This window comes from Phytophthora ramorum (genome assembly GCF_020800215.1).
Source record: "Phytophthora ramorum isolate Pr-102 chromosome Unknown Phyram_PR-102_s0004, whole genome shotgun sequence".
NCBI lineage: Eukaryota > Oomycota > Peronosporomycetes > Peronosporales > Peronosporaceae > Phytophthora > Phytophthora ramorum.
In genome coordinates, this window is record NW_027150650.1 from 1498258 (window position 1) to 1517432 (window position 19175).

General features: G+C 51.8%; 8 protein-coding genes across 8 annotated transcripts; 3 read left to right on the forward strand and 5 right to left on the reverse strand.

Moving 5' to 3' along the window:
- Position 1: 1 nt before the first annotated feature.
- On the reverse strand, positions 2 to 2798 carry KRP23_5092 (uncharacterized protein; the record flags this gene model as incomplete). Its single annotated transcript, XM_067890124.1, has 2 exons — positions 2 to 1585; positions 1671 to 2798. 2 exons carry the CDS (start codon positions 2796 to 2798, stop codon positions 2 to 4), a joined length of 2712 nt encoding a protein of 903 aa, XP_067746696.1.
- Positions 2799 to 4510: 1712 nt separating this feature from the next.
- On the forward strand, positions 4511 to 6700 carry KRP23_5093 (Heat shock 70 kDa protein; the record flags this gene model as incomplete). The annotated part of the gene is made up of 1 exon (XM_067890125.1): positions 4511 to 6700. One exon carries the CDS (start codon positions 4511 to 4513, stop codon positions 6698 to 6700), a length of 2190 nt encoding a protein of 729 aa, XP_067746697.1.
- A 164-nt stretch (positions 6701 to 6864) lies between these two features.
- On the reverse strand, positions 6865 to 7761 carry KRP23_5094 (adenylate kinase; the record flags this gene model as incomplete). Its single annotated transcript, XM_067890126.1, has 4 exons — positions 6865 to 7006; positions 7069 to 7230; positions 7291 to 7508; positions 7597 to 7761. The coding sequence occupies 4 exons, from the start codon at positions 7759 to 7761 to the stop codon at positions 6865 to 6867; spliced, it is 687 nt and encodes a 228-aa protein (XP_067746698.1).
- A 214-nt stretch (positions 7762 to 7975) lies between these two features.
- Positions 7976 to 8948, reverse strand: KRP23_5095 (uncharacterized protein; the record flags this gene model as incomplete). The annotated part of the gene is made up of 2 exons (XM_067890127.1): positions 7976 to 8827; positions 8907 to 8948. The coding sequence occupies 2 exons, from the start codon at positions 8946 to 8948 to the stop codon at positions 7976 to 7978; spliced, it is 894 nt and encodes a 297-aa protein (XP_067746699.1).
- A 1175-nt stretch (positions 8949 to 10123) lies between these two features.
- Positions 10124 to 12127, reverse strand: KRP23_5096 (uncharacterized protein; the record flags this gene model as incomplete). Its single annotated transcript, XM_067890128.1, has 2 exons — positions 10124 to 10460; positions 11472 to 12127. The coding sequence occupies 2 exons, from the start codon at positions 12125 to 12127 to the stop codon at positions 10124 to 10126; spliced, it is 993 nt and encodes a 330-aa protein (XP_067746700.1).
- A 109-nt stretch (positions 12128 to 12236) lies between these two features.
- Positions 12237 to 12955, forward strand: KRP23_5097 (uncharacterized protein; the record flags this gene model as incomplete). Its single annotated transcript, XM_067890129.1, has 2 exons — positions 12237 to 12706; positions 12835 to 12955. The coding sequence occupies 2 exons, from the start codon at positions 12237 to 12239 to the stop codon at positions 12953 to 12955; spliced, it is 591 nt and encodes a 196-aa protein (XP_067746701.1).
- Positions 12956 to 14470: 1515 nt separating this feature from the next.
- Positions 14471 to 15606, forward strand: KRP23_5098 (2-acylglycerol O-acyltransferase 2-A; the record flags this gene model as incomplete). Its single annotated transcript, XM_067890130.1, has 4 exons — positions 14471 to 14804; positions 14885 to 15015; positions 15076 to 15263; positions 15333 to 15606. The coding sequence occupies 4 exons, from the start codon at positions 14471 to 14473 to the stop codon at positions 15604 to 15606; spliced, it is 927 nt and encodes a 308-aa protein (XP_067746702.1).
- A 108-nt stretch (positions 15607 to 15714) lies between these two features.
- Positions 15715 to 19027, reverse strand: KRP23_5099 (Cullin-1; the record flags this gene model as incomplete). The annotated part of the gene is made up of 15 exons (XM_067890134.1): positions 15715 to 15996; positions 16070 to 16156; positions 16217 to 16312; positions 16379 to 16729; positions 16803 to 16918; positions 16993 to 17257; positions 17344 to 17526; positions 17602 to 17773; positions 17846 to 17976; positions 18032 to 18109; positions 18176 to 18319; positions 18391 to 18465; positions 18530 to 18740; positions 18807 to 18910; positions 19004 to 19027. 15 exons carry the CDS (start codon positions 19025 to 19027, stop codon positions 15715 to 15717), a joined length of 2319 nt encoding a protein of 772 aa, XP_067746703.1.
- Positions 19028 to 19175: the final 148 nt, after the last annotated feature.

Here is a 19175-nt window from a genome sequence, read left to right on the forward strand (position 1 = left end):
GCTATTCCTCGCGTACGTTTGTGCTGTGCGGTGGAAGAGCTGGTGGGGCTGGGAGTTCCCGCAGCTCACTCCTCGAGACCCGAACTACTTTTGCTCCTGTGCTTCCTCCACTGCTTTTGGGAATGCTACCTCGACTCTGCGAAGTGCGCAGGTAAACCTTGGCTGTAGCCAGATCCTTCATAAGACCATCATTGGCATCTTCGAGCTGCTCGATGCGACGCTGCAATTGCCTCTCACGCTCGCCGTCCGAGGACTCGTCGTCTGAGCGTCGCTGCTGTTCACTTGAAGACCGAATGAGCTGCTGCAGTTGAGCTTGCATCTGCTTGGCCTTAGACTTGTAAAACACCAGGTGCTTCTCCAAGTCTGCGATGTACTCGTCCTTCTTCTGGCAGCGTACGATTAACTTCTGCCACTCACCATCCTTGGCCGCGTCGCCTTCTTCGCTGGTGCTAGACACAAAAACCTGTGGCTGCATTTTCTTAAGCTGCCCCATGGCCTCTGCACTCTCCAGCTGCTGAGTTGCAAGACGGCGATCGAATTCGTCCCGCGCTACTGCCAGCCCGCTCTCAAGTTGTCCAATCATTGCTTCACGCTCGGTCACCAGACTTTGAAGCTCTTGGACTTCGCTCCCCATCTCGCTCACACGCATACGAAGTTTAGCGATCTCGTCAAGAGACTTGCTCATAACGTATGTTGTAGCGTCAGAGTCGACACCACTGAGTCCAAGTTGCTGGACGAGACCATTTGCCAGACCTTCCAGAGGAGACGTTGCGTCTGCACTTTCAGAGCGTTGCTTGATTGCCAGCAAATCGTTTCGCGCAGCCTCCAGCTCAGCGTCTTGAAACGCGATGTGCGAGTCCAAGTCCACCATCAGCTCTTCGAGATCCTGCAGCTCTTGCTGAGCCTCGCTGTCCAGGAAATCTGCTTGCTCTTCCTTTTTTCGCAGCGCTGCAAGTTTCTGCTCCGCACGCGCGCGTAGCTTTTTGAGTCGCTCTAGTTCTTCAAGTGACTTTGACTCTGCTTGCATCCGTTCGTCCAATACATGCAGAGACTTGGACAAATCGGAGATACTCTCGCGCACTCCCAAGCTCTGCCGCATTTTCTGCATTTCCAGCGCATTCACACGTCGAGCGGCCTCACTCCTGCTCTGCTCGGCTTCTTTCTTGCCTTTCAGCAAGTGAACCACTTCGCGACGAGCAGCATGGTACTCAATGAGCTGCTTCACACTGCCTTCGAACGCTGATAGCACAGCTTCCTTGCCCACAAGTCCACTGCTGTGGGATTTCCTCGCAGTTGGTGGCCGACCGGACATACTGGAGGATGACGTACTTGGTCGTTTATGCTCGATGCTTGTCCTCGTTGCTTTAGCACTGAGACGGTGACGAGGGTTTGACGTACTTGAGCTTCTTGTAACATCCTCTTTGGCTTCGCTGCGCTTGTGGTCAAGCACCGAGTCTTCGAGAGCTTCGTTATCTCGCTTTAACGCCTCGATCGAGTGCTCTGCCTGGCTGAGCTGTCGCTCGTAATTCTGCCGCTCCAGAGCCCAGCGCCTGGTAGACTCTTCACGGGCATCCAGCAGTTCCTCCTACATCACACAACAAAAGCCATTCTCGTTAGAACCGACATGATGGACACACTATCAATCTGACGCAAGCAGCTTCTCACCGTACATTCTTCTTCTGCAGTTCCTCGAGTTTCGCCTGCAGAGCCGTGATAGTGCTCTCGAGCTTCTCAATAGCTTCACTCGTTTTCAATCGAGACCCCGAGGTGAGACCGCCACGGCGGTTCTCACCTCTACTGCTCGAAGCATGACGTGCAAACCCAGCTGCACTACCAGTTCTCGATTTGCCCGGGGCTGTAGGCATCCTTGATCCCACCATACTATCGTTCTCTTCAGGAGTGTCCATGATCACCTTGTCTTCATCACCATCGTATCCTGCCGTACCTCCACGTCGTGTGAATAGTCCACGCGATGACGTTAGTGTCTTACTGCCACTTCTAGAAGACGATCGAGAGCTTTGGTTGGTCGGTGAGGCGGTCGATGTGCGACTCGAACACTCTTTTTCCTGTCGCTCGGTGTCGCGTGGAGACTGAGCCTTAGATTCGCGGTCTCTAGCACCACTGCTGGACCCAGGGACTTCGGCATTCGTCCACAACTGTCCACCTCGTTCCAGCTCCTGCACACGCTGTATGAGCTTCTCGTTCTTGCTCTTGGCTTCAAGGAGTAGTGCCTGCATTCGCTGCATGTCGGTATTCTTCATCTCGAATATTTGCTCGTCCCGTGTCAAATTTGCTTTGGCTTCCTTAAGTTCATGACGCAGCTTTTGGACTACCACGGTCTCTTCTTCGGGCTCGGCGGTATCATTTTCCTGCCTTGCGGGGTCAGTATCTTGCTCTGAGCGGCGGCGTGACGCGGTCGGTAGCAACTTCTTGGCATTGATGTCACTCCCATTTGCAGTCTGGATGGATGCGTTTAGCAATTTCACAATTTCGTTCAGTCTTTGCTGAACAGGCCGCCCTAGGGACTTGATCTCACGCTCCATGGCTACCAGGAGAGTGGCAGCCTCCATCGAGTATGTGCGAATGCTTTCCACAGCTTCACCGTACAATCTCACGCACTTCGCCGCCTGGTCTAGCTCGTGGCTCACTGTCGCCAGCTCCTGAGCATGATCTGTGCGCTTTTCCTTCTTCCCCAACGACGAGGATGGTCGAGACGGTGGACGCGATGGAGGAGTCGCAGTCTTCTGGTGCTGCAATTGTGTCTGGAGATTGGCAATTTCATCCTTCATGCGCGACATCTCGTCGTTGTGCAGTCGCTTTTCCTCGCTCGCAACGCGGTCGTTCACGATGGCTTTGTTTTTGATGTTTTTCGCTCGGTTCGCGTACTTGAGCGTGTTGAGTGTTTCCTCAAAATTCACACTTGCAGGACTCACACAAGCAATCATGAGAGTGCGAGCGTTGCCACCGAGACTGTCTTGCAGCAGCCGTGTTAGCTTTGAGTCCCGATAAGGAACGTGAACAGTGCCGCTGCCATTCCCGGCGCTCCCAATGCGTCGTTTATCATCCCCTAGTGCGCTGATTACATTTCCGAGAGCCAAGAGGCCTTGGTTAATGCTCACAGATTCTTTGAAGCGGCCCGCCACGGCACCCGTGCGCTTGGCACGCTCCGACCCTGCCAAGTCTACGAGATGGAACTTCGAGAATCGTCGTGTGCCTGAAGCGAGGTCGCGCTGCTCCAATAGTAAAGTGAAAATGGCGTGGGAGCGACTCGACTGCTCGTTCATTAGCGTGCTTCCAGTGACACGCGATGCTCCTCCGACAACCAAATGCCTGAATACTGCCTCTTTGGTATCCGCAAGCTCCGATTTCACTCCGGCAATCACGATGTTACCCTCACCGTCTTCACGAATTGCCAGTTGCTTCGATGTGGTCTCTGGATGTAGCAAGTCGCGAAGTTCTTCGTTGTAGATTTCAACGTACTCGACTCGCAACGTATGCTCAAATCGGCGCTGATTGTCACTGCTCTCACCCTGAAGCAGCTTCTTGAAGACAGCTTTGATCACCTACAGTTGACGATTGAATAACACAGACGAAAATGTTAGCCTGTGTCCGACGCAAAGATCACGACCTGATTCCGTACGCGTGGAATGATGCCCTGCAGCTCTCCATTCTTCTCACGACCTCGGGCATCGAAACCAGAGCCAGCCATTGTATGCGTCTTGCCGGTCCCTGTCTGCCCATAGGCTAACACTGTAGCATTGTAGCCCTCCAAGAAGCCATCTACTAGCGGCTCCACACACATACGATAAGTTTCCTGCAGAAATACACACAGAGAATCGCGTGTAAGCTGCAATTATCACCACTCACGTTCTTGCTACCAAGTAAAATTGTTACCGACTCACCGTTTGCGAGCTGGTGACACCCAGGACGTTATCGAAGGTGAACGCTCGGTCCCTCCCGACGATAAGCTGTTGAGGCCCCTTGTTCGAGCCATCGCCACCACCTCGGGATGAGACTGAACTACTACTCGACAAACCGTCGAAAGAGGCAGCAATCCGGATACAGCTCTTGGTTTGCTCGTGTTTCTCCTTGGAGCTAAGAGGTCGGATACGAACACAGACTTTGACCGAGTCCTGCCCCTCCACGCGCTCTCGACGGCTTCCATCGGCGGTCATGACTTCAAACGAATTGCTTCAGAGCAATCCCACTAACTTGTGAGGAATGGCTCAGGACGACAGTGCCAGCAAGCAGTTGGTGAAGACTGGCCATATTGTCGTTACCTTCGGGGCATCCCTGGAAGGAAACGTCTATCTACTTGCTTGGATGTTTCACCTTGCAAGCAACAGCACGCCGCTAAAGTTAGAGGAATATCTTCGCTCTCTGCATCCTGCCCATGTTGTGCAGTGGACCCAACGTTAACTCATTTGATGGATTGCGACTGATGTGACTTGACCAAGGTTATCGAAAGCCTGTCACACATTGCGTTTTCCTAACGGGGAAGTTGAACACCATGGCCATCAACCGCAGAGGCAGTAACCCACATGATCTGGCAGTAACAAGCGATGTCGAGACCACACCCTCACCCGACAATTCTGCGAAGAGCTCGAGGGAGACTGTCGGCTGCATCATCGGAATTGATTTTGGGCGTACAAAATGCGAGGCTGCGGTCGCTGTGGAAGACGGCAGTGTAGCGTTGATTCCGCTAGAGATTCAGAACCCAGGAGATTGTTTCTCGTTACCAAGCTACGTGTCCGTGGGCGTTGGCTCTCGTGCTGGGGAATGGGAGGTCGGGCTTCAAGCGGTTAGTCGAGCCAGGGCAGGACATCCGTACACTTTTCATGATCTGACACTGCTGCTAGGTAAGAAGGTGGGAGCACTATCACCACAAGACATAGCTCGATGGGCCTTTGCTGTCCATGCAGGAGTCGCTGATAAAGCCCTCGTCGAGTGTTCAGCCAAAGGCACTTCTCCGGATCTAGCGTACCCTGAGCAAGTTGCAGCCATGCTTCTGTCCACGATCAAACAGCGCGCCGAAGACTTTACGGGTAAACGTGTGGCCGGAGCTGTTGTGAGTGTACCAGCAGCGTATAACCGCACACAGCGCCAAGCTCTTCGTGACGCGTGTAGTATTGCTGGTCTGCACGTTCAGCGGCTTGTGATATCCTCCACTGCATCTGCTGTCGCCAGTGCAGAGTCGCTTGGTGATAAAAACGAGAATGGTGTTATCATCTCCAAGAAAACGGTTGTAATGGTTGACTGTGGCGGTGGAAGCTTGGACGTCACCTTAGCCCGGTTGGGATTTGATCGTAGTGCAAATGGATCAGGAGGCTCATCGACTCGACTCAAAGTTCATGTTGAAGCCACAGCAGGCAACCTGGAGACGGGAGGAGAAGCACTCACGGATCGTCTTTTTGAGCATTTTGCCAGTGAAGCGAGAGCGCTCGACAACTCGCCAAAGACGGCAACCCCAGTTTTCTACCGACGACTTCGCCGTGCTTGTATCTTGGCCCAAAAAATCCTTTCGATATCACCGCAAGCCACCATCGATCTTCCCCCCTGGCAACCTCGTCGTGGCGCTCGTACTTCTACTCCAGCGAGCGGAGGTGTTGCTGGGTTCACCAGCAGCATATCGCGAGTGGATTTCGAGAACCTGTGTGTAGAAGTATGGGATCCGATCGTGAATCATGTCGAGCAAGTTCTTCGTCTGGCAAACGTGAAAAAGGAAGAAATTGACGCGATCTTGGTTACTGGAGGAGCAATGCAGGTTTCAAAGCTGCGTGAAGCTCTTGGAGACTGTTTTGCGCAACAGCGTGACCGCATCGTCGATTTACCGAAGCATACGGCGGCGGTTGGTGCAGCATTAATTGCAGCACGAAGCGCAGACTCCCTCGATCTGCAGGAACCGACGCCGCTGGCGCTTGGTATTCGCAGTTCCAGCGGTGATACGCTCGTGATAGTGCCACCTAGCACTCCTGTTCCAACCCGGCAAGCTCGACTGTACTACGCAAGTTGTCAAAGTGAGATTACGTTCGACATCCTCGAAGGCTTACTCGAGCAAGATGACAGTCGCAGTCCTGGAACCAGCCCGAGGTCGTTGGAGCACTGTATGGGGCGGGTGCTTATCGACGGAAGTCGTGCTTCTGCTCTGTTGATTCTGAAGCTGGAGATTGTGTTTGAGATCGATGCGGCAGACTACTTGACAGTCATCATCTCCGACAGCTCGAATAATCGTACAACACGCCTGCAGGTTGCTGGTGATGAAACGTGTCTATCTGCCGAAGCCATAGCACTTGGTAAGGCTACTCTCAGCCAAGTGCTGAGCAATGCTGTTGCGACAAAAGAAACAAACGCACCGTCATCGTTGCTTGGTTTGACTCCTGCACCGGAAACTCTGGCAATACAGGAGATAAGCCCCATCGATACCCTGCGGACATGCGTAGCCAAATTGAAGCCCATGGTGCTCGCAAACGACCTCGGCGTCTGCATTCCACCGGGCGATTTGTTTGTTCTTCGCTCCAAAATTGAGCAGGCGAGTTCCTGGCTCGATCAGATTGATGCAAGCCAGCAACGGAACGAGAACACTGACAAGCAAAGACACACTGCGCAAGAATACCTGCATCAAATCCGCGTAATGCATCTGTCGAGCACCGCGAGTAGCGCCTTCGCCCAGTTGCGACAGGAACTTGACCTGCTAAACTAAAAACTAAACCGTGCGAATCAAGAGTCACAAACCAGAACTACGCAAACGTTTGGTACCCGTTCATTAGCTGCTCACACGAGGACATAGCAAGCATAACAACAACAAAAATTGCTCGTTAAGGATACTTTCTCCCACTTACTTTAGTCAGTAGTATCCAGCCAATTCTACAATTTGAGCTCCGAGTTAATGAGGTCCACGAGCTTGTCCAGATCGGCCAATCCCTTCTTCACATCGAATGTCCTCAGGTTGCCCAGATTCGTGTAAAAGTCGATCAACGGCGCCGTCTCCTGGTTGTACACCTCCAACCTGAAAAAGTCACCAAAACCTTAATGCCTACTAAAACACTAAAATAAAGTATCCACCCGCACCTTTGCTTGACCGTCTCCGGCGAGTCATCCGGGCGCTGCACAAGTGACGCCGAGCCACACGAATCGCACACGCCCTCCACTTTAGGCAGCAGAGGCGGCATGTAGTACTCTCCCTTGTTAATAAAGGCCACGTTGTAGCCATCTCCACACTTGGTGCACACCCTGACAAATAAAATACTAAATGAGCAACATTCCAACTAATACAATTTCTTACCGACTCACCGCCGGCCGCTGATCTTGTCCGTGAGGATCCACTGAGGCAGGTCAATATTGACCACCAGGTCCAGCTTAGTCACCTCTTGGAAAGCTTCGGCCTGGGGCACGTTGCGCGGGAAACCGTCGAGGATGAAGCCGCGCTGGGCGTCGTCCAGCGCCAGGCGCTGCTCCATCATGTCCAAAATGATCTGGTCAGGTACCAGCGCGCCACTGTTGTTGTACTCCTGTCATTTAAAATAGTAATACGAATGATGCACACAGCGTTAATATCGCCGACTCAATAACAATAAGAAACGTAGCACTACCGCGTACCTTAATTTTGGCACCCAGGGCAGTGCCCGTCTTAATTTCGTGGCGCACAAGATCCCCCGTGGAAATGGTGGGGATCTGCAGCATGGGCGCGATGCGAGACGCGTACGTTCCTTTGCCGGCGCCGGGCGCGCCCAGGAACATGATCTTGAGCGACTTGGCGGCCATGGCGATGACTTGGATTGTGAGCCGGTCACTGCGTCATTTAGATGGCAGTAAAAAGAGGTATTCGTTATAGTGACAATACAAATGCCAAGTGAAAAGAGATTACGAAGCACAATGGGTCAGCTTCAATGTTGCCTATCCAAGTGATTGGCAAGTCGAGTTGATAATTATGGAGTGCGCTGAAAATGGGAAGTGGAAGTGATTTCCCCGCAAACGGTCAAGGGACGACGTTCCTTAAACTGTCAAACTTACCAATCATCATCGTCGTCCTCTTCCCCCTCCTCGATATATTCGCCACTGCCAGAGTCGCTTTCTCCGTATTCGGAGTTGTATCCCAGCATCTCGTTGAAGCAGTTCTCGGCACGTTAACCCTTGGGTCTTCGTATCTGCTGTAGCTGTCGTCGTCATTCGAGTTCCAGAGCATGGCTCGGTCGGAGTCTTCCGGGCGCCAACTGAGCGTGAACATGTCCATCATGGAAAAGCTGTCTCCAGACTGCCCAATTACCGAAGCGTTTACACTGAGTGATGGGTGCATTTGCTTCACGCGTTCCATCAGCGGTCTCAGCTCTTTGCGCATGTACGTCGCGCTCCATTGCTTGTTCCGTCTCGAATGGTACGGATTGCCGAGATACGCCTCGAACTTCTGTCGACTCGCTGCTGCTCCAAAGTCGTTTTCAGCTAAACGACGCAGCAGAGCCACCACCACGGAGTAAAAGTTTGGCTCACCGAAGAAGCCATTCTGCTGGCCCCCGACACGAAAATCGAGCATACGCCAGTTCTCAAGGCAAGAATTCGGCTCAAGCACTTGACGCATGTACTCAAAGATACCGTCTCCGGTACACATGACAGCAGCATTGCTCTCCACAGCCTCCAGGAACTTGAGATCGGCAAGTCGAAGCAATGAAGTGTTTGTGAATGGACGAATAGGCGTCACTGTCATCACTTCAAAGTCAAAACGCTTCCGGATCGTGAACTTCTCCAAGAGAGGGCAGTGAGCGACCAGCGACTCCACAAACTTGTCACCAAAGTCGTCGATCTTGACATTCGGAGTTGCCGAATCGCTATATTTCTGGAGATCAATCTCTATCGTGAGATTGGTCAGCGCAGGGTAGCCGCTGAAGACCGCTCCGACGTCTTTCGCGCGGCACCTGCAGCAGTCCTTGATCGCAGTTATCGTTGCCTCGTCGCATGCTTGGAGATATTCTGTCCAGCGCCACAGAAGGTTGACCGGTATCTTCTTCTTCTGCCCCCCCCCCCCCCCCCCCCCCCCCCCGGTATTGTCAGTGGAGCTGGCCTTGCCCACGACAGACAAAACTTTATAAGTTTTGGAGTCTCCTACTGATACAGCGCGACGGGTGGATTTACGTTACCGCCATGCATCCCCCCATTTCACTGCGCTTCTGGAAAGGTAGATGCTGAAGTACTTTTTCGGGCTGCTTCCGTTGAGCTGTACTTCATTGTGTCGTTTGCCAAGTTGCGAGAGTTCACACCAAGAAGAGTTCTTGACAAACGTGGTACACGTTGAATTCCAACGATTTGGATTGAATCACGCGCTCGACGGATGTGAGGCGTCGACGAAGGTGCTGGAGAGTTCTCGCTATTTCTTAGTATGTACTACGTTGACGACAGTTGTTGAAAATCAAAGCCCCACACACCTACTTCGCATTTTCAACACGACAATCTCGCTTGCAGTCGCTCATAGCACGTGTAGTCTGCAGCCAGATAATCCTTGACATGCATTTCGCACGGGCTCGAAACGGAGGTGGAGGCATCGAGCGTGTTCGCAGTTCATTGCTAGCCACACTACCTCGGTGACAAATGGAAGTCGGTCGTCTTGAGAAAACATCTGCAACCTATGGGAGATGGATTTCATTTTCGTACATGTAGTACGCTAGCAACTGTATTGCTACTATCACTTCGGTATGCAAACTGATTGTTAGTGTGTGCCAATAAGTCTGCGGAGTTAGGCGGTTCTCATTAGTGCATTCTAGAGCTTACATGCCTGCGAAGCGCGGTACCCATGACGTGACGACTCGAACAGCCTAAAAAAGACCACCTACCAGCACGTCATTGTTCAACGCTATAAAGAGTATTGAGAAGAGGGGAGTGCATGATTGCCTCCCAGACACCAGAAACATTGATGATGTACGATTCGCCATATTTCTCCAGGTTGATATCAACGGTGTACCGTTTCAAAGGCGATATCCTTCGTGTGTTAGCCGTGGCAGTCAGTGCTCGCCATAGCAGACGCCTCATTCTGTATAACGATCCTCTTCAAACCTGTCTTAGATCCAACTTGTAGTCGGGATGGCGATTGAGAAGTTGCATTTCGACGTACAAGTCAGTTTCAAACCCAACCCATTGCCTACTCTTCGTCCTCGTCCGAGCTTTCTTCGTAGTCATTGTGGACCGTAGGGCCAAGCAGTTCATCGAACATGTCTGTGAGTCTCCCAAACACGTTGATGCGCGGAGCCTCGTCCGTACTGGCGGCCACTGGCTCAGGGAACGATAGAGCGGCGGCCTCTCTGCCTTCAACGCTTGGATCGTAAAACAAATTGTATTCCTCCTCGTTGACGAACAGGCCGGAATCACTGTAGTCGGGCCGCCAGATGAGGTTAAGTCGGTCAAATCTCTTGAAGCTGTCACCAGACTTTCCATTCAGGTACGCGGTTGCCTTCAGTGTCGGATGTACTTTCCGCACACTGTTTATCAACGGGATCAGCTGCTCCCGCATGTAAGTCGCGCCCCATTGCCTACTCACCATAGAACGGAGCGGGTTGACGAGGTACACCTCGAACTTCTGCTTGTTCGAAGCTGCGCCGAACGTCTCCTCACTCGTTTCTGACAGAAGTCGCAGCAGTGTCGCTATTTCTCTATAGAACGACGGCAGCCCCGAGTTGCCATTTGCTTGACCCCCCAGTCGAAGTGTTAACTCTCGCCAGTCACCATTGGTAGTGTCTGAGCCCAACACGCGACGCAAGTACTCGAAGATCCCATTTCCTGTGCACATTACAGCGAGATGCGTCTCCACTGCGTACACGTACTTGAGATTGGCCATTTTGAGTAGTGAGGCATCCGTGAAAGTGTGAATAGGATCGGGAACCAGTTCATCGGCCCAATTCTTGATCATGATCCTCTCCAGAAGTGGGCAGTTGTCAGCCACAGACTCCCAAAACACGTCGCCAAAGACGTCAATGTCGAAGTGCACGCTAGAACGTCCTTTTAGCTCAACATTGATCATAATGCTAGTCAAAGCCGGGCAAGCCTTAAAGATCGTGTCCAGTTCCTGAGCTCGCCGCCCATAGCAGCGCTTGCAGGCCTCAGTCGTTTCTTCACCGCAGACTTTAAAGTACTCCTTCCAGTTCCACAGCAGGTTTGGGCCAAGACAAAGCTTTCGTAGCTGCGGCTTGGGATACGTGCCAAACACTCGGAAAAACGGGTCTGCGAACGGCACCGCGGCCCACTGAAACTCTCGCAACCCCCTACACTTGGCGTTGAACTTCTCCCACGTGTCCAGCGAGATCATCCACTGATCCTCGCACCGAATATCCTCATAGTTGTGCATGACACGCTCCATTCCATCCAAATACTCGATGTTCGGACAGAACTGCGACACACTCTCGACAAAGTCCGTGCTGGAGCGGAAACGCTCGACGTCGATCCTCGTGGGCAACGTCAACTGTTTTAAGCCTCCACGGCTTCCCCTCAAGTACCACCGTTCCAATGAACTGTAAACTGCTTTCAGCATCGTCTCAATCCTCGACCCTTTCGCGACCACCTCCAGCTTGATCTTCCGTGGCAGAACCAACACTTCCATTTGCAAGCAGAACTTCCCCGCCGCTACCAAAATTGGCGGTAGGTGGCCGCTCCCCAGTGGCACAAGCTTCAGATCCAGCCGTCGGAGTTTTGGAAGATGCACAAAGAGAGCGTTCCAGTCCATATTGAAGAGCAAGAGCTCTGTTTCCTTGGTCGGAATCAAAAAGTCTGAATTTCCAAAGCTGCTGCCGGGTTTCCCGATTTTCACGCGAAAATCGCGGACATTTCGGCCGCGCAGCAGAATTTCACGACGGATGGCCATAATCTCGGCGCGAGTTGCATCTTTCAGGTATATCTCCATCGTTTCCTGTTTAAACTGTGCCATGAGCTGCAGCACCGCGTGCAACCAGCTTTTAGACACCAATCCGACGTTCTTGAGGCACGTTGGAGGCAACGAGCGCTCGGTGGGGCCCAGATTCTGCGAGAAGTTATACACCGCGAACTCCAGCACTTGCGATAAGAGCGACAGCGGCAGATGCGGCAACGACAGCGCTACCATGGTGCGCTCACGAGGCGGCCGAACCGCCGACGGGCTCGCCGAGCGCTTGGCCATCCAATTTACTTATCTGGGTTGTAGTGACGCTATCATTGAATCCCCAAACTCAAAATTCGGGAACCTATCGTTGAAAACTACCTAGTGGGATATCAAACAAAATTTTCCGATGGCCAAGCGCCCAGCGAGTCCAGCAGCAGCTTGCTCGCCTCGTGTGCGCGCTATGGCGTCGCTATCGCTGCCTTCTCTGCCGCTGTCGCTCTTCTCGCTCGTACTGGAGTTCACCGTGTTCAGTTTCTCGCAGGATCTGCGCCCGAACCGGCGCTCGCTGTCTGGCAAATTCCTGATGGACGTGGCGCTCGTGGCCAAAAGTTGGTACCATGTCGTGGACGAGCTCGTGGCACGCTACCATCGCGACACGATGGAGCTGACCTTTAAATTCGGCTCTAGAGTGGAAGTTCTGGCCGTCAGGCAGCAGGTTCAGCTGCGAGGACGTGCGGTGAGGGACCTTAGAGTCAGGATGGGGAAATCCGATGGCTCCCGGTTCGTCACTGGTGTTTGGTGGTGGATGGAGGACCGAGAGATCCCGTGGGACGCCTTGTTTGCCCACATGCGGGGCCTCAAGAGACTGGACTTGAGGTGCATGCCGCTCGAGAGCTGCCATGTGCCCATTCTGCTGCAAGCGGCAGCGAAATACTGTCTGCAACTCGAGATGCTGGTGCTGCCGAGGAAACAGGACATGACGAAGACGGTCGATTGCGCTGCAGTGAGGATGATGATGCAGGTGTTGAGAGGGGCAATGGAGAGGTGGCACTTGAAAGGCAGGTGTGGAGGGCTGAAACAGTTGACGGTGCCCTCAAGGGAAGAAGAAGATCGGCTCCGGACTAGCACGGCGTTTATTAATGATGTAATTGAGTTTTGTCCGAATGTGGAGTATCTGGACGGGTATTATTATGCTACTGACGAGATGAACGACGTCACGTGCGAGGAGAAGTGGATGATCTCGCTGGACACGTGGAAGCAGTTTAACAAGACGTGTACCAACTTGAGAGATTTCCACTGGGTGGTAGTGCCCTTTGCGGATCCGTTTTTCCGTGTGTTTGGAGATCACGTCAAGCCCAAGTTGAAGAAACTTGCTTTGACGTCAAACCTCTCGTGGGAGTATGTCAAGAAAGATGGCTTGACTGGCCCGGCAACTGTGAAGCCTGGTTATGGATCCCTTGCAAATGATGTGGTTACTTTACTACGAGGTTGTCCTGCATTGACTGAACTGGAGATCGCTATTGACCAAGAGAAGAATGAGGGAGCTCTTGCAACGCTGCTGGATCCGGACGTGTTTGGAGACAAATTCTGGGAGGCTGTGGTTCATCACTGCCCATTTTTGCAGTCTGTGTATTTACATGACTGCTCTGGGTACGGAGGAAGTCGCGTCGTCAGACCGATTCACACATTCACAGACCGCAGTCTACTAATGCTGGCTGACCACACGCATTTGACTTCGATTGAACTGTCTGCCGTTTGCTGTTCTGGAAACGGCGTGTTTGAGTATTTGCAACGCGTCTTCCAAACGAATGGTTTTGCTGGAGGGAATCGCAGTCTTGATATCAGCCTCGCTGGTGCAAGTAATCACGACATCACACTCCCACACCCCTTTTATTATGAGCTCGTAGCATTACTGAAGCGCCTCGCCGATACAAGTGAGGAGGATCTAGGTGTCAAATCATGCCCTCACAAAGCGTCGCTAAATGTATTCAATCCGCACAGCTCGTCGGTCGACGAGGATTGGAGCATATCCTACATGCGCGATGAGCTCAAGCCGCTGATGGAAAAGGTGGCAAGCGAGCATCCGACCCTGGACTTTCACATTGTGCTTTGCAGAGACACCGAAGACAGCTTTCGTCGTATTGACAACATTGAGCTAGACTGGTGTCCTGGTTTCCAACAGGGAGAGATGGTTATTGAGGATGAATTCGTTGGAGAGGCTGACAGTAACAACAGTAACAGTGACAGTGATGAAGGTGAACTACCATTTGACGGCCTAAATCAAGGTGGGCCTCTTGATGCTGAGGAGTATTGGCGTTACGCCATGTTCCATGACGACGAAGAAGTCGAGTTTGCGCACGAACTAGATGACGATGATGAAGCTTGATCCTTCACTCCTTGGTTACCTCCGGATCCCAGTACCAATTCAGACGTGAACTCCAAGAATCACAGCCTCTATCTACCAACGCAAGACTAGCTTCATAAAACGTAGCAAGTTTCGCCACACATTGTAATATAACAAGCTCCTAACTTAGAGAACCCCCATCTTTGGACAAACCACTGGAAACATGTAACGTGCTGTGGCACTAAATTGGCAGATCACGGTCTCCAATGTCTGACGTCACTAACTTCAGATTCACCATGAGCGGTCAACAGCGAACGTGGCTGGTTGGTGTCGCTCTGGTGGTGGCGACCGTCTCAGTGTGCGTCGCTGTGAACGCGAATCTCCATGTGACCTTCGCCGCCGCATGCGTAGCCTCGTACTTACCGTCCTATTTGGATGGATCCGAGTACACCGGTGAGCGATACTGGCCCTGGTTCGCGACGTTCATCGGACGGGGCATGGCGCATATCCCAGGGACGTTGGAGTTCGAGGAGCCCATTGACGCCACCAAGCAGCACATTTTCTGCTCCCATCCCCACGGGCTTCTGTCCACCCACCACGGACTGCTCATGTCGGGCCAAACAGTTCCACGTGAGCGATATACCAGTTGATGGAAACTCGAAATTTGAATAGTGGTGGCTTAACAGGTTGGTTGTTGTGTCATGATGCAGCTTTTTACGAGACGGTGCCGCTGACTACGCGACGTCACTTGGCTGCGTCGGTTTGCTTTCGGGTGCCACTTTACCGTGAATACGTGCTGTGGTCAGGGTGTGTTGATGCTAGACGCAGCGTGGCTGAAAAGGTTGGTAGCGGAAGTATCGGTGTGGTATTTTGGATTATAAGTTGACCAGCATTTGCGTAGATGCTTCGGAATGGCAAGAGTTTGGTCATCCTGGTGGGCGGGATAGCTGAGCAGATGCTCTCTCAGCGCGGAGATCACACGATTTACGTGAAGAAGCGCAAGGGGCACATCCGCTTGGCGCTGAAGTACGGCGTGCCCATTGTGCCGGGCTACGCGTTTGGAGAGACCGACCTATTCACGCACTCTAGGTAAGAAGCTCGACGTATTGTTCTGAGTGGAGCTGCGAGGAATACTGACTTGTTTATTGTGCATCGTAGCGTGCTGCTTTCGTTTCGCCAAATGATCGCCAAGAAGTTCTCGGTGGCACTTCTGCTTGGCTACGGGTATTCGAAGTGGTGTTTTTGGCTGCCGTACAAAGGAGTTGTCGTCAACCAGGTCTTTGGCAAGCCTATACCAGTGGAAAAGAAAACGGACCCCAGTGCCGAGGAGATTGAGAGGCTCCACAGCCAGTACGAGCGGGAACTGATTCGCATTTTTGACAAGTACAAAGGGAAGTATGGGTATGAAAACTGTACGCTGCATGTGCGCTAGCTAGAATCGCATGCATTTTGTATAGGGAGTTGAGTTCTAGCAGCCGAAAGAAGTTCCTCAGATGAATCAATTCTACATACACTTCCTCAGCGATTAGGCTTGAAGGGGTTAAGCTACGTATAAAAACCGCGTCTGGTCGACCTCGTGGCGTCGAAGATACTCCTTCTGAATGAGGATTTCAACGTTCTGCTTTATGGCCGTGGACGTTGGTACGAACTGGTTGACGAGCATCTCGGCAACTTCGTGCATCAACTGTGCCTGGTGGATATCCCGGCGTGTCTTCATCACGCGCACAATTGCAGCCTGCAGCGACATCTTTCGGTCTTCGTCAACTTCGCGCGTTGGCGCTTTGATGGCCTTCGGGGATTCGACTGGGCTATTCGGTACGGCCTATTCAAAATAAGACAACATGTTATCCGACATGCTCGGCGTGGAGTTACGGCTCTGTATCAGCACGACTCACCGAAATTCGCAGTTTGCGGCTGGAGAAACCGAAATTGATTGCGTATGTCGGGTTTGCAGCATCGCCGTTCGAGGAAAGTACTTTGATCTAAACAGCCAAACGTGCAGAGGTCAACACAGGTATGCAACTAATACGGATAGCACAAACCTTGACGAGGCTTGCTAAGTGGTGAGTGCAGTCTTGCTCAGGGATATTGGTCAACTGAACAATGTCAGATCGAGACATTTCCTTTGCGGTATTGAACTAACAGCAAACAGTAAGGAGGCGAGTCAGAATTACAAATAGCTTGGGGCAACCAGCAGGCATTACCTGGACGAGAATCAGCATCTGATAGAAGCTCAACAAGAACTCATAGCGTTTGTCGAAACAGTGGCTTTGGATCATTCCAAACGAAAGGTGGTGAATCCACAAAAGTTTCCGACCAGTGCTCCTCTCAGTGTAGAACTTCGTGAACAGGATGGTGTGTGCTTCGATGCCAGGTGGTAAAAATATTTTGTGCTCTGCAGCTGCACTTGATATGGGCCACGCTCCAGCTGTAAGAACATCACAGTGGTATGATAGAGCGTGGTGGAGGTCAAGCGCAGATACGTTGGCCGCGTCTTCGGAGCGCAGCTCAATATCCTTTTCTTCCAACCAAGCAGCGAATGCATCCATCAATTCCTGTCGCATAGTACGGGTTGTTAGCTATGTCATCAAACAAATATGACAGTCTAAACTGCTCGCGCAAAAGTACCTTGCTCAACAATTTGTCCTTCAGCATTTTCTGTAGCTTTGACACGAAGTCGCATCCGCAAATATCGCGCAGCTTCTGGATAAGTAAAATCTCCATGTCATTTGAAGCAGAAGTGCCTAGCGATAAAATGGGTGTGGTACAACTCATTAGTACGGCAGACCACAGCAAGACATGGTCAAGGTCCATTCACCTTTGATGAGCCGCTTTGCTAGAAACTTCGAGTAGTACTTCTTGAATATGTCCTTGTCATCGATGAGGCAAAACACCACGCTGATATTCTCAATCTTCTGCTCCAGCATATCGTCCAGAAGTGGTGGTAGCTTTGATCGGGGTGAGCCAGGCAAAACAAGAGCCCGGCTAGCCCCGTGCTTCTTGTCTCGTGACATTAAGTAGTGGGTGTACTTTGCTAGCAATTCAGGTAGTCGGGGATGGGAATTGGCAAATGTCCGGCAAGCCTGGTACGAAATAACAAGTTGAATCCACTAGTTAGCAACCGACGTAGTGAGGATTGTTGTGAGTCAGCACGGAGTAAACGACGCACCTGGTCCAGCGCTGTTCGCATCAATGGGTGATAACCAAAAGCGTCTTTGATCAATTCGAAGTATTTGTTGCGAACTTGCACAAGAGCTTCGATGTAAATCTCCGGGTTCTTAGTTGCATCTTCTTGCTGGAATTTTTGGACGACCTCAAGACCGCTTCGTTCAATGTATTTCTTCAAGATATTCTGCTCATACAGCATAGCAACACCGACGTTCATTAAACACATATTACAAAAGGGATGAACACAGCAATAGTCCACCTTGAATGACATGAGTGCGTTCTCATTGGCTAGCTCGGAGAAGAGGGAGAACAAACGGTGGAGATCGTCCTTCTGATTGTTGATCAAGAAGCTCTCGGCATCTTCACAGATCTGATCAGCATGCTCATCCACTAAAACGCGGCAGCAAGCCTGTCGAACTTGAATAACCGTTCTGAAACATAAGAGCAAATGGAAATAGTTGTCAGTCTGTAGCTGGAGTACAAGTGAATCACGTATGACTTACGTTCGATGCAGTCTTAACTCGCAGCGCTTTTGTTCCTGGTCGCACAGAAGCTCGGCCTCTCGCAAGTATTCTGAGATCGTCACCCTGGACAGCAGCTCCATCGCCTTGGTAGAGTAGTACCTAGCAGCATCCTGAAAACAATGTAAGTCTAATTTGACCCCAACCTCGGGAAATTGCAGTTCCTACCTCCAGGAAAGGGTGTTCCAGTTCTTCTCGATAAAGGCTCATTTGATCCTGTCGGCACAGACCCAAGCTGAAATACGTCTACGGGGGCACAACTCGTGTCAGCCTGTTTACCTCACTTTAAACACAGCACCATAATGAACACACCTGCACCGTGCTGGTAATGCAGTCTCCATCTTCAAAGCACTCGCTTCTGTCGCTTCGTGCCGCATGGAAAATGTGGATAATCGCCTTCACCAGACGTTTCTTGAGCTTGGAGAACGCGATGTCGTGCCAAATATGAAGAGAAAGCTGCTCAACACTCACCCACCACTTTAACGAACACGTTCTGCAACCCAAATACACTCAAACGCAGTCCTTACTTCTGTGACAGGATACACTCCAGGAACAGGAGCTTGGCCGGTCTCGCAGTGGGAATACGAAATCCAGTAGCGGTTCTACATCATACAACCACGCAGCTTAGCGAACAGCCTCCTAGGTGAATCCAATAGATCAACCAACCAGGTAACGGAAGAGCTCTGAAATGTAGTTGGTCCCCGTCGCGAAGGACTCGAACGAAGCACAGTAGTGTTTCAAGAACTCTGGCTCGCCGTCGATAGCATTCAGCTCCTTCAAAATGGCCTCCACGTGCTTCACCAGGAGTCCTCGCAATCGGAAGAAGAGCATCTCCGCCTGTGGCGCCCCTGGGTTCGTGCAGATTTTGTAGATGCCACTGCACACAACAACAGCAGCATTGAGACTAAAATGCCTTCAGCTGCAGCTCGTTAGCGCTACGTACGAATACATCTCGAGCCACTTGGCATTCGTCAGCGTCTGCGGCGTCCCCGTCACGAGCGATGCCAACGGCGGCTGCATCTCTCTCCATACATTCTCAAAGTTAACCTGCACGCCAGTTCAACCGACACAGATCTTAGCTCCTAGCATCGATAGAACGACGGCCATAGGCCACACATGCATACGCGAGGCCTGTCTTACCGTCGACGCCTTCAGCAGTGACATCCTTCTCTTCCTCTTCTCTGGGCTGCGGCCAGTTCCACGCGTTCCGCTTCAAGATCCGCAGTACAAGCGCCTATTCGATGCGGAATGGTCGGTTGCAACTTGAGGGGGAAACGTCCCCCTGATTCCACAACTGACTTCAAAGACCGTC